This window comes from Gobius niger (assembly GCF_951799975.1).
Source record: "Gobius niger genome assembly, chromosome: 7".
Classification (NCBI taxonomy): domain Eukaryota; kingdom Metazoa; phylum Chordata; class Actinopteri; order Gobiiformes; family Gobiidae; genus Gobius; species Gobius niger.
Genome location: NC_136858.1, coordinates 7864244 through 7890377, shown reverse-complemented (window position 1 = coordinate 7890377; position 26134 = coordinate 7864244). Strand labels below are relative to the sequence as shown.

Below are 26134 nucleotides of genomic sequence, written 5' to 3'. Positions count from 1 at the left end.
ACCTTTAGGGGACATTACCATGCTGGACTTTTGACTTTCAATTCCCTAATGGCCCATACTGTTGGTGGGAATAGGACAAAACAAAGTTGGACCCATTCAGACAAATGCAGAAACAATTGCAGCGACCATGAACTACAATTCAATCATTCAAATGGAACAAATGCATGTGTTGTTCATGGCTGCTTCAGGTTTGATCATCACAGAGTCAAACCTGTTCCATAAGCCCCACTCAGTCACTTTATTGACGTTGGTGCATATATAATGGTTTCCCAGAGTGTTGGTGGTTGGTCCTTGGATCCGGTGAGGGTGTGGTCAGACACACGTCCCCTGGTGGTGAATGGTATGTTTGCGCTGCTTCAGTCCCAGTCCTCTGTCTTTAAACTCCATGCTCCTCTGAAGAGAGGTGTCCACCAGAGCACTGACCAGAGCCAGACCTGGTTGGAAAAGAAAGTGAGTTACTGTTTCAGTTTCACAGGAGAGTTCATCTGAAGTCATTGAGCTGAGAAGAATTGAAGACACGTTGCCTCTCTTCCAAGATGCAGCTCAGCTCTGTGCAACCACATGACCTCGACTTTACTGACGTCGAAGTGCTCCTAATATTATTACGCCTACAATATAGTGCCCCTTTTTATACGCTTAGAAAATCCATGTTTCATTTAGTGTAACTAGACTTGGATCATGTAACTTTTCACGTAACTGAATTTAAACAGGGAAAACGTGGAACAGCTTAGTAGCTTCTAACTTCACCCCAGTTTGGGGCGATACCTGTGCTGGGAGAGCCTAAAACAACCTTTGCGTGACTGAGCGCACGCACAAAGACCAGACAGTTACGCATCCTCTCATCTAAACTAAGGTCAGAACATATCTCAGTATGTAAAAACAGTGGCCTGTTCCTTAATGCAAAAAAAGAAAATGAAAAAAGATTTAAATTTAGTAGAGCACGCTCCTAACTGCATGCTATTCTAGCTTAAAGCTGCTCTTAGCGATGTCTTTTGGAATTTTTTTCGTCAGTAGGTGTCCGTAGTGAAGTCTGCTGTGCTCCCCTACCACCCCCCTCCCCTCACTCCCCTCTACACCCTAGACCACACGCTGCTCGGATTACATTCAATGAGCTACAGAAATCTCAATAATCTTGTGTGAAGCACATTCATCCACATAAATAAGATATGCAGCAAAGTCAACATTTTGACATGTACATGTATTTGCTAAACTGGAACTTTCATTAAAGTCTATTTTTTGGGGGGCATTTACAACATAATAAGTCCATTCAGAAGCAAGCTTACAGTGCAGAACTTTTTGCATGTGGGGGTGAGGCGTGTGTTGGGGGACGAGGTGAGGGAGGTGTGGCAGCGGTCTCCATCGGTGCTGTTTGCGAGTGTGGCGCATCTAGCGAATGCAAGGTTGCCGGACCGGCAAAACGGGATCCCTTAGAGTAGCTTTAAGGGGTAGCAATTCAGAAAGTCTCTCATTAGCTGTTTAGGCAATCTGAGGAAACCAATTCTGAGCCAGAACCTTGTTCATCTTCTGCAAGATCCAGAAGATGGAGAACAGGAGAGGAAGAGGTCAGAAAAAGGATCAGAGGAAGCAGAAGAGGAGCCAGTGCCAGACAGACATAAGAAACAGCCTGAGTAGAGAAAAGGTGTGGTGTTGAAGATCCTGCACACAATCCATGATGCCAGTTTAAATCCACTGCAACTGTCTTAGCAATATTCTACAAGCTCTGTTCTAATGACCATTGTAAATAATACAGATCAGGACAGGAGAGAAAACCAAGATACACCATCCAATCCTGACGTTACTCTGGAGGACTTGAACTGAACCAACAGTTTTCCTTTCTCTCAGAAACTCACAGTATGTCAGGAAAGATGTACTTAGTTATTCTGAGAGCTCTTCACCTCAGCAGTAATGATGATGACATGGCAAATGGTCTGGGGAAGATCAAGCCTCTACGAAGAAATAAGGGAAGCGTAGATGAACGTACGGTGGCTTCTAAAGCACGCAGCGTTTCTAAACAGTATTCACCGTTTTCTGCCCCGCCCACTTTTGCCAATTTTTGCTTTGTCTCTGCACTTCTGTTGTACAGACACTTCCGGTGGAGCGCGAAGCCAGTTCATTTAAACGGAGAACGAGGGAAAATGTTCTACACTCAAATCCGACGTTTAGTCGATTGATTTGTGTAAAATGTCCAATGTTGTCAACACTGCACCGAAAAACAGCTTTGTTTTGGTGTAACTGATTTTATCTGGACTCCTCCAGTCCCATGTAAAGGCCTATTCATACTATTCAAGACGCGAGAACTTTGTCCTCGCACCCAGAGCTGCGAGAACAAAATGACGTCATTTTGTTCTCGCAGCTCCTGTTCGGCAGGTCTTGCTGACGCATCAGCTCAGCAGAACTTATTTCGGCAAGGCTGCGAGAACTCTGGCTGTGATTGGCTAGTTTTTTAGTGGGTGGGGTTATTTTGGCGGAAGCGGGAAGCGAGAATCCAATGTTTACGTCCTAACACCGGTGCGGAAAACGGGAGACAACATGGATAGTTTTTGCGGCACCGCTCGCGGCAGTAAAATACTTCGCTGAAGGATTACAAGGACACACAAATGGCAACAAAGTCCTGGGGAGAAACACACGAACGTTTTGGGCGAGGACGAAGAGGAAACAGAAGAGCCTGGTGCTACCTGCCTGAAAGAGGCGAGTGATAAAGAAAAAAGTGGTTCAGGCTCGTGGACAGAGGGAGACCAGGCTTGTAAACCTTAGACCTTCATCAAACACCGGGAAACGTCACCAACATGTTCAGTTAAGGTTCTTGGATGGACAACGCCTGTACTGAGGCTACTCAGACGTCACACAACATGGTTTTACCAAGTGACACAGAGGTAAGCTTTCAACCTTTACATTAACGTTTTCTAACATAATAACCAGCGGAGGATGTGCTAAACATGAAGTCAATCTTCAAGATGCAATATCGTGACTGATACATTTTATAATAGTTTGAAGTCAAATGGCTCGTTTTATTTCTGTAATTCCTTGTTTGTTTTGGCTGCGGAAAAAGGGGGCGTGGCAGTTCGGCAGCAACACGTCTGGTGGACCATGAAATGTCAGAGCTCAGACGAACTTTGTTCTCGTTCTTTTTGCCTCAAGAACAAGAACAAAGTTCTCGCGTCTTGTGGAGTATGAAGAGGCCTTTAACAGATAGGAGAAAAGGGGCGGGCACAATTCAAGAAGGTGAATATAACTTCTCTGTTCGCATGGGAGGAAAATGTGCTCTATTAGCCACACAACACTGAACTCTGTCTTTCTTTCACAAATGTCACGTTTACATTGTGGGTCTATGGTGCATACAAGGTTTACTCTACTTTAACAAAAGAATCTGATTACCACGGCTTTGATATCAAGCCCGGGTTGTTAGGTCTGTGGAAAAGGAAAGGACATCTTTTTAATAATATAAATCTGGAATTTGGCAATGAAATGTATTTGTTACTTTAAACATGAAATAAATATTTCTCAAACAATGAAGAGGTGACACACTTCTTAGCTCTCATAATCAAGTGCCTTCCTCTGACAAGTTTGTAAGAGCACTTAGTCAAATGAAGCGGAGTCCGAAGACGTCTTGGTCCATTAAAAAGTGTACGGAACATGTGCCACCCGCCACGTCAGCCGAATTGAAAGAGGTGCATGCTGGGAGAAGACCTCGGCGCTGACAAATGGCCGTAATTGTGCTGGTTTTCCGGCCGATGCGCTTATATGTGTCGGCCAGATGAAGACGCTCAGATGTAATCCAGGCATGCTGCAAGTGAGTGGAGCTTCGTCTGTTGCTGTGACGACTGTGCACCGTTAATGTGATGTCAGGTAAGGACGCTTCATTAGCTAATGCTGACAGAATAATGGACCCTTAAAAGAGAGGATGCGCTTTAAGAAACACGCAATTAGGCAACGGTCTGCTGTCCGGGAAAGTCACTGTGCTTTTAGTCAGAGAGAGAGGACAGGTTTGGAATGTGGAGAATGTCAAATGTGCAGCGCAGTGAGGATCTTTATCCAGTTGTGAAGTTGACCAATGCGCGAGCAGCAGCGGGGAATATCAATATTGAAAATAAATACAGTCATTTTTAGCTGACAACATGCTAACAAACCACTGGCCACATAACCACCACATAAAATAAGCATTGCACCGGGTAAATTTAGTCTTTTTTATACTAAACATAAAAACTAAGATATTGAGGGATAAAACTAGACAAAAATCTCCATATTGACCATTTCACCTGCCGTGTCTTAAAATGAGCACCTGACATTTGATAGTATGTTGCACCAGATTTATCAGGAGAAACTGTTCACAGTGTATCAGTCATGGCCTGACCAAATAAAGGAGTTTGTGCTTTGGCTTTTTAGCGTAATTAGAGACAACAGCACCTGCTTTATGCACCACTTTAGCACACACTATCTATTTAGCACATGGACTGCAGAACTGCTCAGAGGTGATGGTTTATGGGCTTAAAATATGCCTTGGACAGAATCCAGGAAACACAGATCACAGCACTGTGGCAGTAGTAGTATTAATGGCTGAGTATTTGTCTTGAGTACAGAGCAGAGACTCATAAAGGAAATGATTGTATGAGTATTGTATATTTGACACGTTGTATTTGTATTTGACTCTGTATTTTTGTACTATGTAGTGACTTAGTGTGGTTTTACATGACTCTGATTCTTATTTAATTGTTTACTTGGGAGTGGTGTTGTTATAAGCCTAATGCAGGGGTGGCCAACCCGCGGCTCTCGAGCCGCATGCGGCTCTTGGCCAATCAGAGTGCGGCTCTTTGCATGATTGGAGATGTTTAATACAATGCGGCTCTTTGTAAAATAATAGGTAAATATTTCCCATAAACTGTAACAGTCTTTGACCAAAAATCCAACCATAGTCCTACAGACCCTGTTTCCATCTCTACACATGAATGAGAGTCCGTATCTCTCTCCTTTTCGAGGCGGCGTGTAAAAGGAGCCCGTGCAGCTTCACTCACAGCGGGATGTAGGTTAAACAACAGGCAGGCAGATCGTGGCACTGGGATCAGCTTCTGCTTTTCAGGTTTCTGATCAGCTACTCTTTATTTGATGTAATTTGGCCACATATTCACAGAAAAAGATCAAAATTAGGAAATGGAAAAAAGCGGAGCTCTTATGTAGCATATGATGCGAAGCGCGACATCGTAACGCGGAAATACGCAAAGTCATGACTTTTCTTTCACATGTGACAGTAACTGTAACAGATGCAACTTAAAACAGACTCTCGGACGTCCTCCAGAGGCTCCTGGTTAAAGTTCATGAACTTTATGCAGCCTAGAGTGCGTTCTCTGCACAGTCCAGTCAGGACGAAGCTGCAGGCACTGAGCGCACAGGCCAGGGGCGAATCACAGAAGGGGGCTCAGTGGGCAGGGCCCCAAATACAAACACACCCCAGCATAAAAAAAAAAAAAAAAATAATAATAATCTAATTCTGTCTCAGTCAGAGCTGAAAGCACAACATGTCATTTAATATACATGTATTTCAATCTTGGTGAGGAGTAAGACCATTCAATCTAACACAATTATTAAAAAAAAGAAAGAAAAAGGCATAAAGTTATAGTTTATTGTGATTAAATAAAACGGTCACATTCTATTTAATCACAATAAACTACCGCCCCGGAATCTCGCTAATGGTCGGTGCCTTTGTGGCTCTTCACAGGATCAAGGTTGAAAATTTCGGCTCTTGGTCTCTGACTGGTTGGCCACCCCTGGCCTAATGGCTTCTACCTCTCCCATGCACATGCTATTATTATTATTCATTATTTTGTTGTATATTCATACATCCGAATGGATGCTTTTTGTGTTCTTTTTGACTAGTTGTGCTAAAGTGCTAAATAAATACATAAATAAATAAATAGTAGAAGAAGAAATGACCAAAGTGAACACTCAAACATATACATGACTGAATAAACATAGTACTACAGGTCTAGTTTGAAAAGTGAAAAAGGTTGATTTGGCATGATGTGTTTCATTGAAATGCTTCTGGAGTGAAGGCATTCTTTCCTTGTTTAAGATGAGTTTTATTTTTCAAACTTACAACGACATGAAATAATAATGATTTAAAAAATAATGCTGTGCTCTGTGGTTCAGAGAAGACTCTACTGAAGCCATAAGGAAATAAAAACACTACCTGTGTGTGTGATGTGAATTTTAATATAAGTGATAAGATTTTCCTCAACAACTGCACTGCTATAGGTATAGGCGGTTGTTTATTCTTGCTATTGTCACTGGATGTGCAGAGCCACAGATCCTATAAAGCACCAGGGAAGCATTACTTCATTCTTAAACATAGTTCAGTTTCTTTACTGTGGACATACACGACCAGTCAAAAAAATGTTTTCTTTATTTTCAACACTATTTACATTCATTGTGGGATCCTCATTGAGGACATTAAACTATGAATGAACACATGAAAACAAGAAATAACTCAAATATGCTTTATTCAGTTTCTCACTGAGCTTCACCAGATACGGTTTAACAGACGGTGAAGTCAAAATCATTTCTGGCTTTTTAGAAGAATCTGTTTCACATTTTTTTGTCATGTTAAAACATAACTCCACATGCGCTAATGCCTTCAGTGAGAAGCTACAATGTATATGGTCTCCATATAAATGAGAAACCAAAACGTAATACGGTACTAATGATTATATATTTGATACAACAGTTTTGTCTGCCGAACATGGCGTGACCACACTGCGATCACTCGTATTACAGCATCATTGTTGGTGTTTACCTTTACATATCGTCAACACTGTACTTAAAGGAATAGGCCACCGTTTTTATATACTGAGATATGCTCTTACCTCACTTTAGCCAAGTAAATATATCCCCGTCTGGTCTTTGTCCGTGCGCTCTGCCAGGCAAACGGAGCACATACGCAGCCTCTCCCACATGTCACATAGCTCCAAAAAAGCTCACGATAGAAGCTACCAAGCTCTTCCACGTGTTCCCTATTTAAATAAAGTTACGTGAAGTGTTTTCATGCGAAGTATATTTACACAGAAATGTAACGTGTCGATTTTATAAGCAGATAAAAAGGGGGACTATATTGTGAGGCGTAATGATACGAGGAGTAAAACGTCCGCGCAGTAACTCCTAAAGGTAATTGACGGAAGTGAGCGGGGGAAGTCTTTAGGAGTTACTGCGCGGACGTTTTGCTCCTCGTATCATTACGCCTCACAATATAGTCCCCCTTTTTATTATTAAGTTAGTAAAAGGTTGGACTGCATCCTCTGCACACAGGCAGGTATTGATCATCTTCATCTGTGTCCACCTCGTCTTCTTCCCCAAACTCTGATGCTGTATCATCGTCTTTATTAAAAATCTACTCTAAAGAATGCCGAACTGCAAATGCTGTAAATGGAAAATATGAGCTTTGCAGTGAGGACTTTCACTGAGACCTGTACCACAGAGCAGAAGAAGTTAGTCTGGAGGCCTGTGCCAGCGTCTAAGTGGATTCTGGTTGATATTGATGAAAAGAGTCCGGAGCTTATGCAAATGTACACTATGAGCTTCCTGTCAGGATAATAATGCTGTTGTTTAGGACGAGAGCCAGCGCCACAGTGATCATCGGACAGGAAACTGCTTGGTCAGGTCTGAGTGTGAGTCCCACCGGAGAGAGAGGGAGAGACTGTGGAACTCTATTCTGCTGCTCATCAAATAGCCATGGTCTATTAAACCAAAATGCTGAGGATTTCTGTGGTGACTCAGAGCAAATTTGAAGACTGAGGCTGTGTCCAAATGTCCACCCTGGTCCCAAACCCCTGACTCACTAAACAGTGGGAGGAAAAAGTATGTGAACTCTTTGGAATTTCTCACATTTCTGCATAAATTGGTCATAAAATGTGGGCTGATCTTTTCCCAAACATTGTCATATTTGTATTGGCCATAACATGTAAACATTCACAGGACTATGAGAAATAAGTAAGTGAACCTCCTGGTTAAGGATCCTCCAAGAGCTAATTAGACATATTTATACCGAGTTATTTAGAGTCAGGTGTGAACCAACCTGAAGTCCAGTCACAGGTGTGGCTTAGAGCTGCCTTGGGCACTGAAAAACACACACTAGTTAGGAATTGTCTCTTGTTGAGAAGCATTGTCTGATGTGCACCATGCCTCACTAAAAAGAGCTCTCTTAGGACCTACGAGAACAACGTGCTATCGTCAATGGAAAAATTAATTCACAAGTTTAACAAGATATTTTGCAGAAAAACCTGAGGCCATGTGTCCAACAGTTGAATATTTATGGATAAATATTACACATGGATTTGACATGAATGAAGAAAGGGCTTGGGTTATTGCCTTTTTGCTTGAGAGAGGAAGCTATCCATCATTTAACAGCTCAAGCTAAAGGTCAGCAGCTAACATTAGCAACTTTTTTATCAAAACAATTTATAAACAATTAGTTTATTCCAGGAAAACACCAACAATGAAACAGCTGTTTTCAGTCATCCGTGTTCCGTGTTTAGTTCAAAGACCTGTAACAGAATGCATTGTGTGGACTACTTTACTCTCTGGACATTCGGACAAACCGGAGATAGATAAAAGTGTCACTGCAGATTCTTTGAAAGATCATGGAGTGTTATACAAATAAACGATCATATGGTTGTGAGATTAAAGTACACATCCTAAAACAGTCTGCACGTCGACAATCGGCTCTAATTCAAAGTCTATTTCCTGGTGCCACATAAAACTGCAGGTAGGACGACGATAACAGTAAAAACATGCGAGACCGGGGGCGGATTAGGCACTTTCCACTTTCCCAACTTGCTTATGAGGAAACTCTGAGTGGATTCATCAAAGCGTGAAGCTGCCTGCCCCTGCACTGCTGTAACCCGTATCCAAATGTTGTTTTGGCTGAGGGCGCCTGAATGTTCTCTCTCCTCCCACCAACTCCGCAGCCTCCAAAACTTCTAATACCCATTCTTTATCTCTTCTATTTCTATCACAAAGACTGGCGGAAGATCCTTACAGTACCTGGATTTGGGTGTTTTTCCCCCCCCGGTCTGTGTGTGCTGAATAGGCAGATTAGTGAAGAAAAAGCTGCTGGAATCACTTTGTATTGACCCACTATAAGCTCCAGAGACATCCGGAGTAAGGCTGAGCACAATTCCCTCCCAATTCCAAAGCAGTAACTATACGCACAGCCTGCTAAAGACATTAATATCTACGGAGCGAGCAGAACATGAGACTGTAGTGTATAGAGCCGTTTCAATGTCAGGAAATGTGGTTATTAGATTAGGAAACTGAAACGTAACCAGGAAGGCTGTATTTTGTCCTAGTCCCTACATTCCATCCGCCGCCCGCCACGAGCCCACCATATCATGTTTGTTGATAAAGACATAAAGCTTGGAACCTCTGGGTTCTAATCCAGGAGATCCATATCCAAACGCCTCACTCTTACTCGGGAATATTTACTGTGATTAAGCACCTTTTCAGACGCTCAACGATTCAGCTACTTATTCACACTCAGTGGAACAGACATAATCTAGTATTGTAGCCATTAATGCTCTGGGTAGACTGACAGAAGTGTGGCTGCCCCTCTGGCCACCATTACTCACTCACTTATATTCAATATGCCGTGTGTCCGTGAACGAGGTCACTTTTCCTCTGCTCTCTGCCCTGTGTGTCGTGTGTCCGCCCTGCAGAAGGAGAGCAAGGCTGACACACACCAGTCCAGAGCAGACCTCCTAATAATGCCTCAGTAATGCCTCTTACAGATGTGTATCTCTCCCAATGTAAGGAGTCAGCCAGTGGAGTGGGAGGGGTTATGTTAATGTACATACATGCACACATGTGAACACGCCTTCGTCCGCCTACTAGCTGTGAGGCATGAGCACTAACCCCTAGATAAAGCCATCATGAACTTTTTTATCATTCACTTTCCTTAGTTGCTCTAACAGTTTGAGCTTCCTCTTTTATTCTAGGCAATTTAATAAATGGGTGGGTGGTACAGTGGTTAGCACTTGTGCATCACAGCAAGAAGGTTCTCCCAGTGTGCTTTGGTTTCCGCCTCATGTACAATAGGCCAGAGTGACTGTAGTGAGTGAGTGGTTGGTGGTGGTCAAAGGCCTCGCGTCCTTTGACAGTGCATTTTGAGCTACTTGCACCTTTTATCCAATGTGTTGTTTTTTTTTGCTGCGCCATTGCGATTGGCTGCGGAATTGCAGGAAGCGAATGCAGACATTGCATAAATTGCTTAATTTGCATAATCTCATTTGCATAAACTGGTAAAATGCATAAAATGTCATGTTGCATAAACTGTATTCACCTTGTTCCGCCCCGCTCACTTTTGCCTCTTTTTGCTTTGTCTCGGCACCTCTTTTTCCAGACACTTCCGGTCGAGCTCGAAGCCCGTTCATTTAAACAGAGAACGAGTGAAAATATTCTCCACTCAAATCTAATGTTTAGTCGATTGATTTGTGTAAAATGTCCAATGTTTGCAGTCAACACTGCACCGTTTCTCAGCGCGGCCGAAAAACGGCTTTGTTTTCGTGTAGTGACTGATTTTATGTGGACTTCTCCAGCCCCATGTTAACACATAGGAGAAAAGGGGCGGGCACAATTCGGCGGCGCCCACGCGAGGCTCCGGAATAAGGTGGATAAACTGCATAAAGTGGTAAAATGCATGAATGGGTTAATTTGCATAAATTATGTAAATTGCATAAGCTCTTTAAAATTAATCCATTCATCCAATTCATCAATCCTAAATGGCATAAACTCTTAAGTTGCATAAACGGTTTAAAATGCATAAACTAGTTTAATCCCATAAAGTGGTTAATTTGCATAAATTATTAATATTGGTAAACTTATATAGCGCTTTTCCACCTACATTAGGCACTCAAAGCGCTTTACAGCAAGGATCCACTCACCCATTCATACTCTCATTCATACACCAATGTACGCAGACACTGGGGGCAAAGTGGGTGAAGTGTCTTGCCCAAGGACACAACGACAATGTGCACTTTCAGGAGGTGGGATTCGAACCCCTGACCTTCCGATCATGAGACGACCCTCTCTACCTCTCTACAGTTTATTGCATAAACTGTTCAAATTGCATAAATTGGTTATATGCGAAAATCCCTATTAAATTGCATTATATTGCTTTACATGCGAAAATCTCTATTAAGTTGCATAATAGTGCTTTAAAATGCATAAACTGTTTAAATTCCATAAAGTGGTTAATTTGCATTATCTATTTTGCATAAACTGGTAAAATGCATAAAATGTCATGTTGCATAAACTGTATAAACTGCATAAAGTGGTAAAATGCATGAATGGATTAATTTGCATAAATTATGTAAATTGCATAAACTCTTTAAAATTCATAAATCCTAAATGGCAGAAACTCTTAAGTTGCATAAACGGTTTAAAATGCATAGAGTGGTTAATTTGCATAAATTGTTAATATTGCATAAACTTTTATATTCCATAAACTGGTCAAACTGTTGAAAGTGCTTGATTGGCAGAAGCTGCACAAATGGCTGAAAGGCCTGGAGTCTCCCCATTGGCTGGATTCGCACATACACACCAATGCAAAAATTTCAAACTCTCGTATAAAAAAACTGGAAAACTGCAGAAGGCCAATTTTTTCTCAAAACCCACAAGTTGCAGAAGCTGAACATGCACAAAGTGCAGAAATTGCATAAGATGCAGAAAAAAGTGCAGAAAAGCATGGATTTGCGGCAGCCCCATTATAAGTCAATGGGAAAAATCTCCGACATTTTGGCCGATTGCGGAAAAACCGTAAATTGCAGAAGTCCCAAAAGTAATAGCACCCTTCTCCTCAACATGTGGAACATTTTGATGCACAACTTGCATGAATTGCACAAAGCATGAAGGTGCTGAAAGCTCTAGAAAATCGGGAAAAAGATGGAAGAGGAATAATAACTAGAAATGCAATGGCTGCGCCATTGCGATTGACTGCGGAAATGCGGGAAGCGAATGCAGAAATTGCATAAACTCTTCAAATTGCATAATCAAATTTGCATAAACTGGTAAAATGCATGAATGGGTTAATTTGCATAAATTATGTAAATTGCATAAACGCTTTAAAATGCATAAATCCTAAATGGGATAAACTCTTAAGTTGCATAAACGCTTTAAAATGCATTAACTGGTTAAATCCCATAAAGTGGTTACTTTGCATAAATTATTAATATTGCATAAACTTTTATATTCCATAAACTGGTCAAACTGTTGAAATGGCCTCAGTGCTTGATTGGCAGAAGTTGCACAAATGGCTGAAAGGCCTGGAGTCTCTCCATTGGCTGGATTCGCACATACACACTAATGGGACAGGTCCACATACACACTAATGCAAAGATTTCAAACTCTCGTATAAAAAAACTGGAAAACTGCAGAAGGCCAATTTTTTCTCAAAACCCACAAGCTGCAGAAGCTGAACATGCACAAAGTGCAGAAATTGCATAAAATGCAGAAAAAGTGCAGAAAAGCATGGATTTGCGGCAGCCCCATTATAAGTCAATGGGAAAAATCTCCGACATTTTGGCCGATTGCGGAAAAACCGTAAATTGCAGAAGTCCCAAAAGTAATAGCACCCTTCTCCTCAACATGTGGAACGTTTTGATGCATAACTTGCATAAATTGCACAAAGCATGAAGGTGCTGAAAGCTCTAGAAAATCGGGAAAAAGATGGAAGAGGAATAATAATAAAGAACATGAAAACCAATAATTGACTGCAGAAGAATTCCGCAGTCAATCAATAAAGAACATGAAAACCAATAATTGACTGCAGAAGAATTCCACAGCCAATCAATAATAATAATAATAGTGCCATGAGAGGCAAAAACAATGTTCACAATTTCGCTCTATCACATGGGTCATTTGAAAAGCCTGGCTGCATCAGCTGTTGTCAACCATTCACCAACACTCCCGATCAGCATAGGACTAGCATCACAGTCAGTGTGCGCAGTTATTACAACATGCTATGAGGCAAAACCTGTGCGAATAGGGCTATTGAACATAGGACAAGCTTTGTAGCCTCCATGATAACTGCTGTTTGGTTGTACCGCGGACTGCACTCTGCCCACTGAATCAACTATTATTACGGATAATTACTTTACCCCTGCAATAAAAGGGTTAGTTTGACTCATGGGAACAGAACATTCGGTGAGTTCTGGGAGGTTTAGTGCGGAGAGAGAGGAGCACATTATGAAACATCAGAAGAGATTAATATCGAATGCACATCCTGCTCAGTTCAGAGCAGCACACAAACATGACTCCTGATGTTTACACGCAGAGACATCAAGGATTATTCCATAAATATTTACACTATTTAGCATCTTAAGTCGCCGCACATCATAAGAGGCTGTTTTGAAATATGAAGCCGCTCGGTGCGTATCCCATCCAGTCTGTCAGCCAAGGGGGAGAGGCACTTTTCAGCTCCCATCGAGACGCCTGTGCGCTCACCAGGAGGGATGTGCGCACGACTGAGGCTGGAGTTCCCCCATACAGGCGTACCGGACGTCTATCCATCCACACAGCGGGATCAGGTCCCAAAACATGAAAGACTTTCCAGACAGTGCACACAGCTCATCTCTCGCTGCCGTAGACGGATCTTCTCCTCCTCTGTGGAGTACAGATCCCAATTATATTCTTTAAACTCTCCCCCTTAGCCCTCGCTCTTCCCTGAAGGATAGGGCTTAAGGGTTAGGGCTGAAAAGAAATGTGGTTGCCCTCCATTAAGCTGAGAACACATCACGCAATGTGTTTTTGCAGTAATATTCAGTTGTGCTGAGTCTTCCTGAGTCATGACTAGTCGAATGAAGGCAGTGTATACGTGTAACGTGGAGGACAGAAAGACACGACTAGACCCCAGTCGCTTTAAAGTGGACATATAAGTAAGTGCTTAGTGATCTTGAAATACTTTTGTCTTTGATTTCAGAGTCTGGTTGCAAGACATCTGTCTATGGGACAAGATGTTTACACTTCAACTGAAAATGAAATAAATCATGCACTGAAAACGACATGAACAATCTTCATTGACTTGAAATAAAATGGTTGTTGTTTTATCTTAATCAAGCTACGCATCAAATCGCACTGGACTAGAAAGAGAACGGCAACAACACCCGGATATTCAAAGTAAATACCATCTGGACTGACTTTATTTAAACAAAAATGACACAATTTTAGACAATATAACCTTGATATTTCTGTCTGTAGGAGTTTGTTATTACAAGCTTAAAAAAAAAATATATATATATATATAATAAACAACTTAAAATCTACTGTTCCAAATTATTATGCAAGTCATTGTTTCAATACATTTTAGAGGTTTAGGGTTGAGGTCAGGGGAGGAGGGGGTCCAAATCATGAGTTTCTCTCCTTTTATGCCCATAGCAGCCAGTGATGCAGAGGTATTCTTTACAGTATGACATGGTGGGTTGTCCTGCATGAAGATGATTTTGTTTGGGAAAGCACAGCTCTTCTTTTTGTACCATAGAAGACAGTGGTCGGTCAGAAACTCCACATATTTTTCAGAGGTCATTTTCACACCTTCAGGGATCCTAAAGGGGCCGACCAGCTCTCTCCCCATGATTCTGGCCCAAAACATGACTCCGCCCCCTCCTTACTGACGTCACAGCCTTGTTGGGACATGGTGGCCATTCACCAACTATTCACTACTCCACTAAATGAGTCTTCATGTATTTCTGAGCCACTGAAGCCGTTTCTGCTCGTCAGCTTCATTGAGCAGTTTAGGGGAGGCCAGATAGAAGGTTTTTGCACAACTGCAGCCTCTGGAGGGTCCTACACCTTGATGTTCGGGAGACTCCAGAGGCACCAGCAGTTTCAAATACCTGTATGCTGCTTTGTAGCAGCTGTTCTCCTTATCTGATCTGATTTGTCTGACAGAAACCGTCCATATTGTGCCTTTATCTGTACAAACCCCTGTGTCTCTGAATCAGACACAAATCTCTTAACAGTACGATTACGATATTTTTGTGAAATATCAAAGGTTTTCATACCTAGTCCAAGGCATTCAACTATTTCACTCTTTTCATCAGCAGAGAGATCCTTTTTCTTTCCCTTATTGCCTGAAAATTATGGTCTGATTTATAAAGTGGAACATCCTTTTCACTTAACCTGACAACTAATCATCACAGGCCTCTGAGATTGATCAGTCAGTGATTTAAAAAGCCCTGAAACACAATACAATCCATGAGGTTCATTGATTTTTTTTTTTTTTTTTACCTTTATGACATTGAAATACAATTTGCATACTAATTTGGAATACGGTGTAATGAGAAAAGTGTATAAAGTGTGTGGTGAGGGGTTTTACAGCCTTAAAACATATATAATAATTGTAAAAAATAAAGCTGACTTCTTTGCGGATTTCGTCTCTTGCAGGATATTTTTTGAACATCACCCCTGCGATAAATGAGGAACCACAGTAATAGTTTTGTTGCACACACTCGTTGCTTTGCTCCACTCCTCGTGCAGCTGCAGGTGTGGAGAGGACCAGGACGGACTCAAGAGGAGGATGTAGGCGTTGATGTCACTGCCGTTCGGAGGCGGCCAGGAGCGGAGAGAAGTTGAGCGAACAGGCAGAAGATGTGGAATCTGTGGGTAATGCAGCAGCTCTTTGGCAGACTGTTTGACCACTCTGATCATTCTCACCATGGACCCCCACTCTTAGCACATTGAGTGCCAAAAACGGAAAAACTCTTTTTTCGTTCCCATGTGTTGAGTGCCAAAAATGGAAGAACTTGTTTTTGTTGTAAACCCGACACTTCTCTCTTGCTCTCTGGAGCGCGTTTGACAAAACAGAGCGGCTGGAAAGATCAAAACAGTTGAGATTTTAACGTTTCTCTGAGTTTTTAAATGTTTTTTAAACTGATCCAATGACGGCTGAGCAACATCAGAACCAGGCTGTTTAAATGCACATGCCTTAAAAAATGATCGATAACACAAAACAACAAAACAAAACGTGTCAACAATGTCGTCCTTGAAAATGGACTTGAAACTAATATATTTTAGCGTGTTCTGGCCTGTGCTCCCCCATCGCCTTGGTTACAAGGGGAGATAAGAGAAACCCCCATACTGCATTTGTAACGTTTGTGAAGTTTGTTCATGTGTTTATTTCAATAAAAATGTGTTTCTTGAATCCCATTCCTTTAAGACTTCCTGTACCTTCCTCCCATCCCACTATAAGTTGTGCCGAGTATATGTGTCGAGTTATGGACTGAATCGATTGGTCGAGTCCCGCAGAGACAAAGGGGCCGCCCCCGGTATAAAGAACGGGTACAGGAAGCAGTTCCCTCAGTTCGAGTAAGAGTTTAAGTTTTCTTTTGGAGTTCAGACAGACGGAGAAGGAGAGACGGCAGGAAGGGAAAAGCACATGGTGACACCCCCCGCTGAACTCTGACCTCTCTTTGTCTCAGATGGACCACAAGGAGCTTTAAGTTTGAGCCTGTCATTCGGCGTGATTTGTAACTATCAGTTACTTCTTTTAAAAACAGCTTGAGATCGCCCCCCGAGAGACCACGACCAAAGGCCGTCGGACACCAGGACTTTGGAACGCCGGACCACAGTTGGCGTGGAAAACCTTTCTCTCACGGTCGTAAGCGCATCTCACAGACCTGGCTCAACAAGACTCTCATCAATTCTACGCAAACCACCTTACTGACTTTCAGATACAATTTTAGAACATTTTATCTGATTATTCATTCTGTAAGCCTTCTAGGTTATCCTGTTTGCACTTTAATATTTAATGCCATCTGTTAATTGATTCTGATCATTAAACCTCCATAAACCACAGTTTGCTTTGGTAATGTCTGTGTTTATTATTTCAGACTAAGGGTCAATGTGTATCGTTCAAGAACTTATTTCTTTCAGATACATCTGTAGTTTAGCCTCCTATTCTTACTTTTATTTTGTTCGCTTTTTCGAACTGGTGCCCCGTTCAATTATAAGGCTAATCTACAACCTATTAATTAATTAATAAACACATTAATTGATTCATAAACCCTCATACCCTACAATGTTTAGGCATTTGCCTCTTTACATAACATTACTGTCTGTCCAGAGAGGAGAGAGGAGGAGGGAGGAGGAGAGAGGAGGAGGGAGGAGTTAAGCAGAAAGGAGAGTGTTTCATAAAACACTCATTATCTCCGAATCTAGAAAGAAATCTGTGATTTTACAGAGAGCTAAGATTCTCGTGTTTCAAACGGGCCACAGCATATGTCCATAGCTATAATATAGAATATGCTGTAGTGCTACCAATATCATGAAAAATGGTCTGGATTGTATGCAGCTAAACAGCTAAATCCCCAAAACAGCGCAGCCTCAATGTGTTAACAGTCTCTTGACTGAAACAATTGCATGGAGGGTTCTCTGCATTTACAATAAGCAAAGACAGAGATGATCTACTACTCAAAGTTGTGGGTCAATTAGTACACATTTAAATGAAAGAAAATGTGAAAACAAGCCTCTACTGAACCAGTTCATCAATAACTTGTGACAGACAGATGCTGTAATCCGGCTAAAGGAGCGCAGAGCGCCTGGTGTATTCATCGACCCCTGTGTCCCTCGGCCACATCCTCCTTCCCTGTCTGAGTGTGCGTGCATGTGGTTGTTGTGTTTTTTAAAAGAGACAAAGTGTGTCATCATTTTTAGATTGCACTCAAATGCACTACCCACTATAAATGTGTTTTCTGTGTGTATGTGTGTAAGTGTGTATTTGAAAAGCCCTTCTAAGGACATACATTGCAAATTAGCCTTGTGTGTTACTTACTACATTTATTGTTCACACTTGATGTTATTTAATGAATAAATAAATAAATTCACACTAACAGCAGCGGGAGCAAAACGAGCCGCCAGCTCCCATTCATACTCTATGTACACTGGGACAGGAAAGCAATCCCGCAAATACACAAAGCAGCGCGATACGAGCGACTGGAGACAGACTCCACCCACAGCGGGGACAGACTCCGCCCACAGGGGGACACTCCGCCCAGAGAGAGGACAGACTCTGCCCACAGTGGAGACCCAGGGCCAGAGCACAGCTGCAGGAGGAGACAGCGAGGCACTTGGTTCAAGTCTTGACATTAGCAACATAAGGACATTTGAAATATAATGCAACATGGTAATGTCACTTTACTTTACATGAGGCAAAGTAACTAAATGTTATTGAGCCACATGTAACAGCGTCGTTAGCACAGACAGCGTAAAAATCACAGTTACTGCAATTGACATTTTCTATCTTTGCACTAATAACCTTCCCTTCCCCTAGATATGCACTCTCTCTGTGAGTTCACTCTCAGGTGTGAACTCAAAAGTCAAAACTCTTCCTAAAATTGCAGCTTTGTGAAGTGTGTCCTACAGAAATCTTGTGCAGTGTGCATGCAAATGTGATGCGTGTCAAGAAGGGTGTGCTATCAGAGAGAAAGAGTGTAATCACAGTCCACTTGGGACAGAAGGGCTTCACCAGCTGATCACACGAGCCACTCCTCTGACTGCACCCACTGACTGACCTTCACTCACAGCACAAAGCACCAGGCGCTGGCCTCTGACTGTGCATGTTTAAGGGCTATAATGAGAGCCGAAAATCGACTGTGTGGACTTCAGAAGGAAACAAAATGCAAACAAGAAGGCATTTCTCCTGGCCCAGATCTGAACATGCTGTGCTGTTTGTGTTTGCCTGGGTACAGTATATGGGGTCAGTCCGTGGGAACACCTCCTGGGAGCGAGTGAAGAAAGCAGGACAAGCCCCAAACAAAGTGCGCTAATCTGGGCCGTCTCATCCAGGATTCCCCTTGAAGTGGAACCCGTGGAGAAGCCCATAGGAGTGGCATCGTCGGTGGGGAGCAGCGAGAGGGTCCCAAGGGAGGGGGCACTCCGGGAAGGAGCCGAAGCAGTCCAACTGTTTCATATGTCGCTTGTTTTGTACGCACTGTAGTGGCTAACTTTGATGGAGCTATGCAAAAGTCGGTCACTGGCGGCAAACAAAGATGGAGGGTTCAGCGGATGCGGAGGAAACGGTGTAAAGGCCAGCAGATTCCCTGTAAAGCTGTGCTTTGTAATAATGCTACACTAATTTTTAGCCCTAACCCTAACGTATATTTTATTTCATTGTGTGTTTTGTTTGGTTAGGATCTCAGTTTCACTAATTAGAAGAGCATTTGTTCTTAAGCAATACAGAGAGATGTTGCCTTGCAAAAATACAACCCTGAGCTCCTGTGATCAGATGAGCCCGTATAAAACCTCAGCTCCCCACTCTAGTTCATAGGCGGCTTGGGCTTTTCAAGCACAGCCCTCAAAAGTCTGGTTAGTGGCTTTACAACAGAGCTATAAAGCTGACTGTGGGCCACTGCTGCTCTCTCCGCAGGGCTGATCCTTTCGGGTGGGTGCTCAAGCTAGCCCTGTAACACCCACGGGTTATGCAATGGAACCTCCTGTGAAATGTCATAGCTTTGAACTTAAAGCCTTTATATTTCAAGCATGGTAATAAAATCAGATACCTGTTGATTCAGGACTGATGGGAGTCACCCTCTACAGACAAGGCTGAAGAACATCCAGTCTTTGGTGGAGCTCCAGTTCTTGTTGTCCAGTCCTTGTTGGAGCTCCGGTTCTTGTTGTCCAGCCCCTGTTAGAGCTCCAGTTCTTGTTGTCCAGTCCCTGTTGGAGCTCCAGTTCTTGTTGTCCGGTCCCTGTTGGAGCTCCAGTTCTTGTTGTCCCGTCCTTGTTGGAGCTCCAGTTCTTGTTGTCCAGTCCCTGTTGGAGCTCCAGTTCTTGTTGTCCGGTCCCTGTTAGAGCTCCAGTTCTTGTTGTCCAGTCCCTGTTGGAGCTCCAGTTCTTGTTGTCCAGTTGTCCAGTCCCAGTTGGATAGGGGTTCCTCTGCGGATAGGGCTGAAGACTGCAATACTAACATCTGGTTGGTCAGTTAACATTGGAACATGAGCACTATGTTTGGCAGCAGTACAGGGCCATCAACATCTGGAAAAGTTGTTCTAAAAAGAGTTAGTTCTTAAATGTTCTCCTGGCAATTTCAAACCACATCCTTTTAATATAAACTGTAGTCAAAATTACACGTCTGTCAAAGTGCTCAGGAAAGACGCTTCTCTCTCAGTTATCCTGCTGTTTCTTCTGCTCTCCATTGTGGGACTTGGCTCAGAGCTCCTCACAATTTCTCCGATTACAGAGCAACTCTTTCACAGCTGACAAAATGGACTGTCCAACTGAAATCTGCCAGAGGATGTTCTGTCAGTATTTGTGTTGAATAATTTGAAATGTGAGAGTACTTACTGTGATTGTAGCGCTTTATGAATAGATGAATATTTGCCGGTCTTGATTTCAATATCAGTGAACTATCAATGTTAGTTCACAGACTTACTCATACTGTGTAGATTACAGATATGAGAACAAAAGTGACCAAAAGAACCAAAGATATCTGTCATTTTTTGTTTTATTTATTTTGTGACATATTACCACATATTACGATAATAGCGATAATAAATTTAACAAACATTTATATATGGGGAGTAAAAAAAACATAGTTTTTGCGGAAATTTGGCAGAAAATTCCATTTGGTTGTTCCAGTCAAAAAAGTCAATGAAACCCCAGTCTTATGTTTCATGGAGTTATCGTAGCAATGACCAGAACTCCATATTTACTCTAATGGCAAATGGTAATTAATTGTTTAATGGTAATTACACAATTTTACCATATGACCAGGGCAAATGGAAACATTGCTTTTCTCATTGCTTATGCCATAAGGTTTCCACAATATATAGCTTCATACTCTCCACGAAAATCACTCAACAGTGAAAAAATCTGATGTTGTTCATATGACTTTGAAATGTAACCTGTTTGTGATCTCCGGTCTGAACGGGATGTGGCTTGTTGCGCAGTAGAGAGCACGGTGCGCTGCTGTTTGAGGAAGGAAACAGGAAACAGTGCTGCGGATCTGGCAATGTTAACGTTCTGGGAAGCTAAACAAATCAACAACCCAATCATTTTGAGAAGGAAGAGAGACCATTTGAGTTTTTTTGGACTATGAACTTTAGAGGAGCATGAGGTAACGAGAAATGTGTCTCTGTGGAATTCGGCCATGGTGGTAACTTACTGTCCACTCACGTCCATGCAGAATGGAATCTGTAGAGCACCGATGAATGCGACCTGTACGAGTGGACGTTCAGACTGAAGTCGCAGAAGATCAGATACGTATTGGATTTAGGACATCTCCAAGTGGCCTGGGTTGCATTTAAAAACATCGGATCTTTGTTAGTCAAACTGTCATGAAAAGATAAGCTACAGGTCACAAGGGGCAAAATAATGGGAGTTGGGTCACTTCAGCCTGCAGTCTGAATATAGCCTTAGTTACAACGATTATTTTCCAACGGGCATTTTGAATCATATTTAATTTTTTAAAAGAGCAGGAAAAAATTAAGAAACAAAACCTTCACAATATTGTTAATTACAAAACTGTAGAGTCTGTAGGAGCTACTAAAGTGGAGAAGTTGTTTCAAGAGTGGAATAAAAACCTCATTTGGAGAAAACATCTGTGCATGCGCTTGAATATTCTTCTTATCTTCTCCGTCTCCCACAAAGGATTTGGGCACAGGTGTCACCACCTGCATAGCATTTCTGCTTGATGCACTTCCGCCACTGCCTTTTGGACAGCTGCAGGGTCATCAGCCGGGAGCCACCCTTCATAGATGTTTCACTCCTTTAATCCTGGAACATCTCTGGGTGGTGGAGCAGCAGTAGGGACGTCTCCCCACTGCCCCCCCAGCTGCCTTAGGACCCGTTTTCCCCCCACGACTTGTCTTTCCTGTGTCGCCAGAGCCAAAAACTCCCCTGCTCCGCCTCTCCTGCCAGGTCTTTTATTGCCTTTTGCAAGATGGGTCCTCTGATCCCTAACGTCTTGAGGAACTGCTGAGTGGAACATCTAGTGAAGCCTCTGCAGCCGACCTTTGCTGGGAAAATGTGCGCCTTCCATCCTGCTTAAAAGCTCAGCATACTTTTCCTTTTTCCTCTCAAACGCTGCCTCCATCCCGTGTTCCCATGGTATGGTCAGTTCTCCCATAATGACACACTTGGAGGAGTTCGACCAAAGTACGATGTCTGGACAAAGCGTTGTTTTGGCAATGTGCTCAGGAAACTTCAGTTGCCGGCCGAGATCTGCTCTCAGCTCCCACTCCCCTCCTGGTGGCAAGAGAGACCTGTCACGAACCAAGCTGCTGAGTGCTTCTCCTCCTTGCCTGATGAACTGGATGGGCTGACAAGATGAGGATGTTGGTTTGGCCTTGTTCACTTGGAGCCTGCGTACCTCAATCACTTCAGCCAACTTTCGCAGGACTCTGTCATGATGCCATCCATACCGACCCTGTGTCGGATGGATGTAGGATGTAGGATGTGATGGAGGCCTGGGTTTTGGCGGCCACAGGTTGAAAAAGCTCTTCCGTGCCATACCACAGATGCAGATTTTGTGGGCTTGGAAGAGTGTCGTATGTAGCCCTAATCTGGAAGCTTAACCTTTCTTGGGGCAGCTTTCACGGTTCTGCCCAAGTGATGGTCTTTTCCAAAACACCCTCCCACGTCGTCCATTTTCCTTGCACAGACTGGCTCACTGCTTTGAGCCTGTAGCCTTCCTCCTCCTCCTTTGTGACCTCCAGAACAATCATCTTTTTCCACTCTGTCTCATTGGCTTTTGACCACATCTTACTTACTTACTGGATTATACTGTGGATGTTCCCCTGGCCAACTGCCTGTGATGCATCCCATTTTCGTCCAATGAAAACAGTTGGTTTGGCTTTTTTCACGACTGGATCAGCCGAGTCTTCCAGCACCATGACTAGATGGACCTTTTCCAGTTTGTAGCCTAAACTAATGCTTTTCATAGGAAGCTTCAAGATGTTCCTTCCAAACAGAGGTGAATTGGACTGGCAACGGGGAAGGCCAAGCTACTTCCGAATGAAACCGTTTGAAATGATGTTGAATGAATGAATGTTTTAGTTATTTTGGAAGAAATCTCCAGCTCAAGTGGACAAAATGTGTCAAATAAGCATTGCAAAGGTTAGTTAGCTTAGTCTTATTCTTACTCTGCCATAACTAGGACATTAAGGTACAAAACTAGCTTCAAATATTGTCATTGGCATGAAAAATGTTTGTTTTTACCTGCAGTGTCTCACCTTAATTCTCAATTCATAGATTATCTTCCGGGAAAATGTCCTTTTTTGCGAGGCCATTCATGTTTCCTCTAAAACGTGACTTGTATGAACCTCCTGTGTGAACCAAAAGTGTCTCCAAAGTGGCCCGAGGGTGCAGAAAAAAACACTACGGCACACGTGTTGTGTTTGTGGGCAGAAACATAGAATCACAGCAGGCAGTGATTGTTGTTGTGCAGAGCCAACATAGTCACAAGCAAATTGTTTCACGAAGGACAAGGGCAAGGTTTCTGTGGCCATGGCCTTTTGTGGGTCTGTGGCAGCCATGTCGGTACAGAGAAGTACAGAGAGGTACAGTTTTTCTCCCTGCTCCTTTCCACTTCACCACAGAATGACATTTATAGTGTATCAATGATGAGTAGGTCCATTGAAGGAACACTGCAGAAGATCATACCGTAGAATGTGTTTGTCAGTGTTGTTCTAGGGCTGGGCCATTTGTCAAAATAAAACATCACATCTTGTTATTTTTTCTCAGTGTGGACAATTACAATTTTAATCAATTTGATGAAGCAGCAGGGGGCGCTCTCCTGTCAAACGAACATTTTAGAGAAACAAGTGTCTCCTGAACCTCTGAAAGAAACGTTTCAATTTCAAATCCTGTTAACTTAATAACCATTTTACAAAAGAGCTTGTAAATGCTCTGATTGAAAGGAGGTTGCTATGGGTTAATACATTGGAAATATTAAACTACAACAGGAATGCACATATTATAAAGCCTATTGTTTTTCATTTGGAATCGATACAAGAACCAGGTCGGTGAGAGAAATGATCAAGGGCATTGATATGGATAAAAACATCTCAGTTCCCATCCCTACACAGAAGAGTGCTCGCAGTTCCTGACATCCCTCTGTTGGCCTCTCATCACACAGTCTACACTTCACATGAATGCTGATGACGGCCTTTTCTCTCCCTCAAAACACAGAGAATGTTGTAAACCAAACCCAATGGCTCCTGTGAAGATGAGAGCTTCAGAGCTACGCCAACATCAACACTGTGCCCCACCACACATTGTTCGTCATCAAATACACGTTTACTCGTGCAGTGGCGGCTGGTGATGTGAACACCATGGGGGGGCTGTTGACCTACTTTCAATTATATATTAAATAATACTTATTAACATTGTTTTACCCTCAAAAAGAAATTAGGATATCTCTGAGGCATTTAATTTTATTATTTTTAATGAAGAATATCACCAAAAATCATAACTAAGCAATAAAGGAGCATGCACGGAATTTGTGCTTTGGGGAGGACACATTTCTGACAATACATTAAAAGTGCAAAACTAATCACTATACATATTTTTTTGTTGATTTGTGTTTATTTGTTGTCTATTAAAGAGGGGGTATTATGCTTTTTTCAGCCACATAGCACCAGTCTATAGCACACTACAATGATGACGAAACCTTCTGTTGGTCTGTAAATGCAGTAAATTAGAATAACTGCCTTGTATAAAATTGCTCTTTCAAAATGGCGGTAGCAAATGACTTGAAATAGGCCCCTGTCTCTTTAAGAACCTCTGACCCTTTCCGACACGCCCCCTCCACACGCTGTCTGTGGCATCACAACACTGCGCTCGTTGTCTCAACTGTATTGAAACTACGATCGGTGCATTTTAATTTTTATTGTTGGAAAGGAGCTACTGTTTATCACTTTGTGAACAATGGCCACACAGGATATTATTTGGAGACAAACCTTCCACACCGGACGCTTGGACGGGGCTCTTGCCTGAAAAATAACTGCTGTTTGGAGGCTATCTCTTTGCATCTGCCATGCCCTATGGATCTCTAACTGTACCCCCATGGACGACACCAGGATCTGCAGGAGCCCATACGATTCAAAGACGGACATTATCTGTGCAGGTGGACAGTGGTTTTTCGAGGTTACCCGTTAGCTTGTTATAATCGACTACAGCTCATTGTTGATGAAAAGTCTGCAATAAACCACAAATGTGTAAAGCCAGGCTCATTGTGTGATCATCGTAAAGGCTGCTTCGAGTAGTTGCTGCTTTATTGACGTTATTTGTGCATAATATGCTGCCTGTTTTCAATGAATGTTGTGAAGGTGAAGGTTGTTAGCTTGTCGCGGCTAATAGTGCCTTAGCTCCGGGAGAAACCACTCGGCTACGACTCACTGTAGATGAAATGTGAAAACTACACAATCAACAAGCCAGGCTCCGTGTGTCATCATCATAAAGGCTGCTTCAAGCAGTTGCCTGTTTTAGTGACGTTTTCAATGCATAATATGCTGCTTGTATTCAGTGAATTTTCCCGTTAGCTTGTCGCGGCTAGCTTGTTAGCTCCGGGAGAAAGCCACTCGGCTATGACCCATTGTAGATGAAATGTGAGCAATAAACTTCCAAATCAACAAGCCAGGCTCCGTGTGTGATCATTGTTAAACGGTTCTTTATGTGTGTGGTGGTTTTATTGACTTTATGTGTGCATATTTCTCGTTTTCACGTGATGACTCGAGGTTTAGCTTAGCATTAGCTTTCTCCGGAGGCTCTGTGCATCATCAAGGCCCTAAGCCATTCCCAGCGCAGAACCAGACACTGAAATAAGTGTTCTTGTCACCGGTTTTAATCCTGGGTGTTTAGGTAACAGAAACACTGATGTGTGTCTTTGTAAAAGTCTGCTGTGGCTCCGGTTCACAACACATGAAGCTAATCCTCCATGATGACTCTGTTTACATCTTAGGGCTAGACACTGCGGGGAGGGGGTTCTGCTGAGGAGCAGTGGTTGGTTACTTGGCTGGTGACGAAAGGTTGGAGGCGTATCCTGGAGGTCGGAGGCGTTTCCTGAAGGAATCAGGCGTTTTATCCCTAAAATGGCCGCCATCGGAGTTTTTACAGATTACTCGAAAATACGTGAATGTGCTAAGGCAACACTTCAGGCATG

The 26134-nt window shown here is 42.6% G+C and overlaps 1 protein-coding gene across 1 annotated transcript in view; it reads right to left on the bottom strand.

Moving 5' to 3' along the window:
* Window positions 1-312: 312 nt before the first annotated feature.
* atrnl1a (attractin-like 1a) overlaps window positions 313-26134 on the bottom strand; it is a gene marked incomplete at both ends in the record, with an annotated part of 698456 nt that continues 672634 nt past the window's right edge. Inside the window, one exon of the mRNA XM_079559364.1 lies at window positions 313-434. Coding sequence (XP_079415490.1) covers window positions 313-434 — 122 coding nt within the window. The remainder of the gene's footprint in view (window positions 435-26134) is intronic.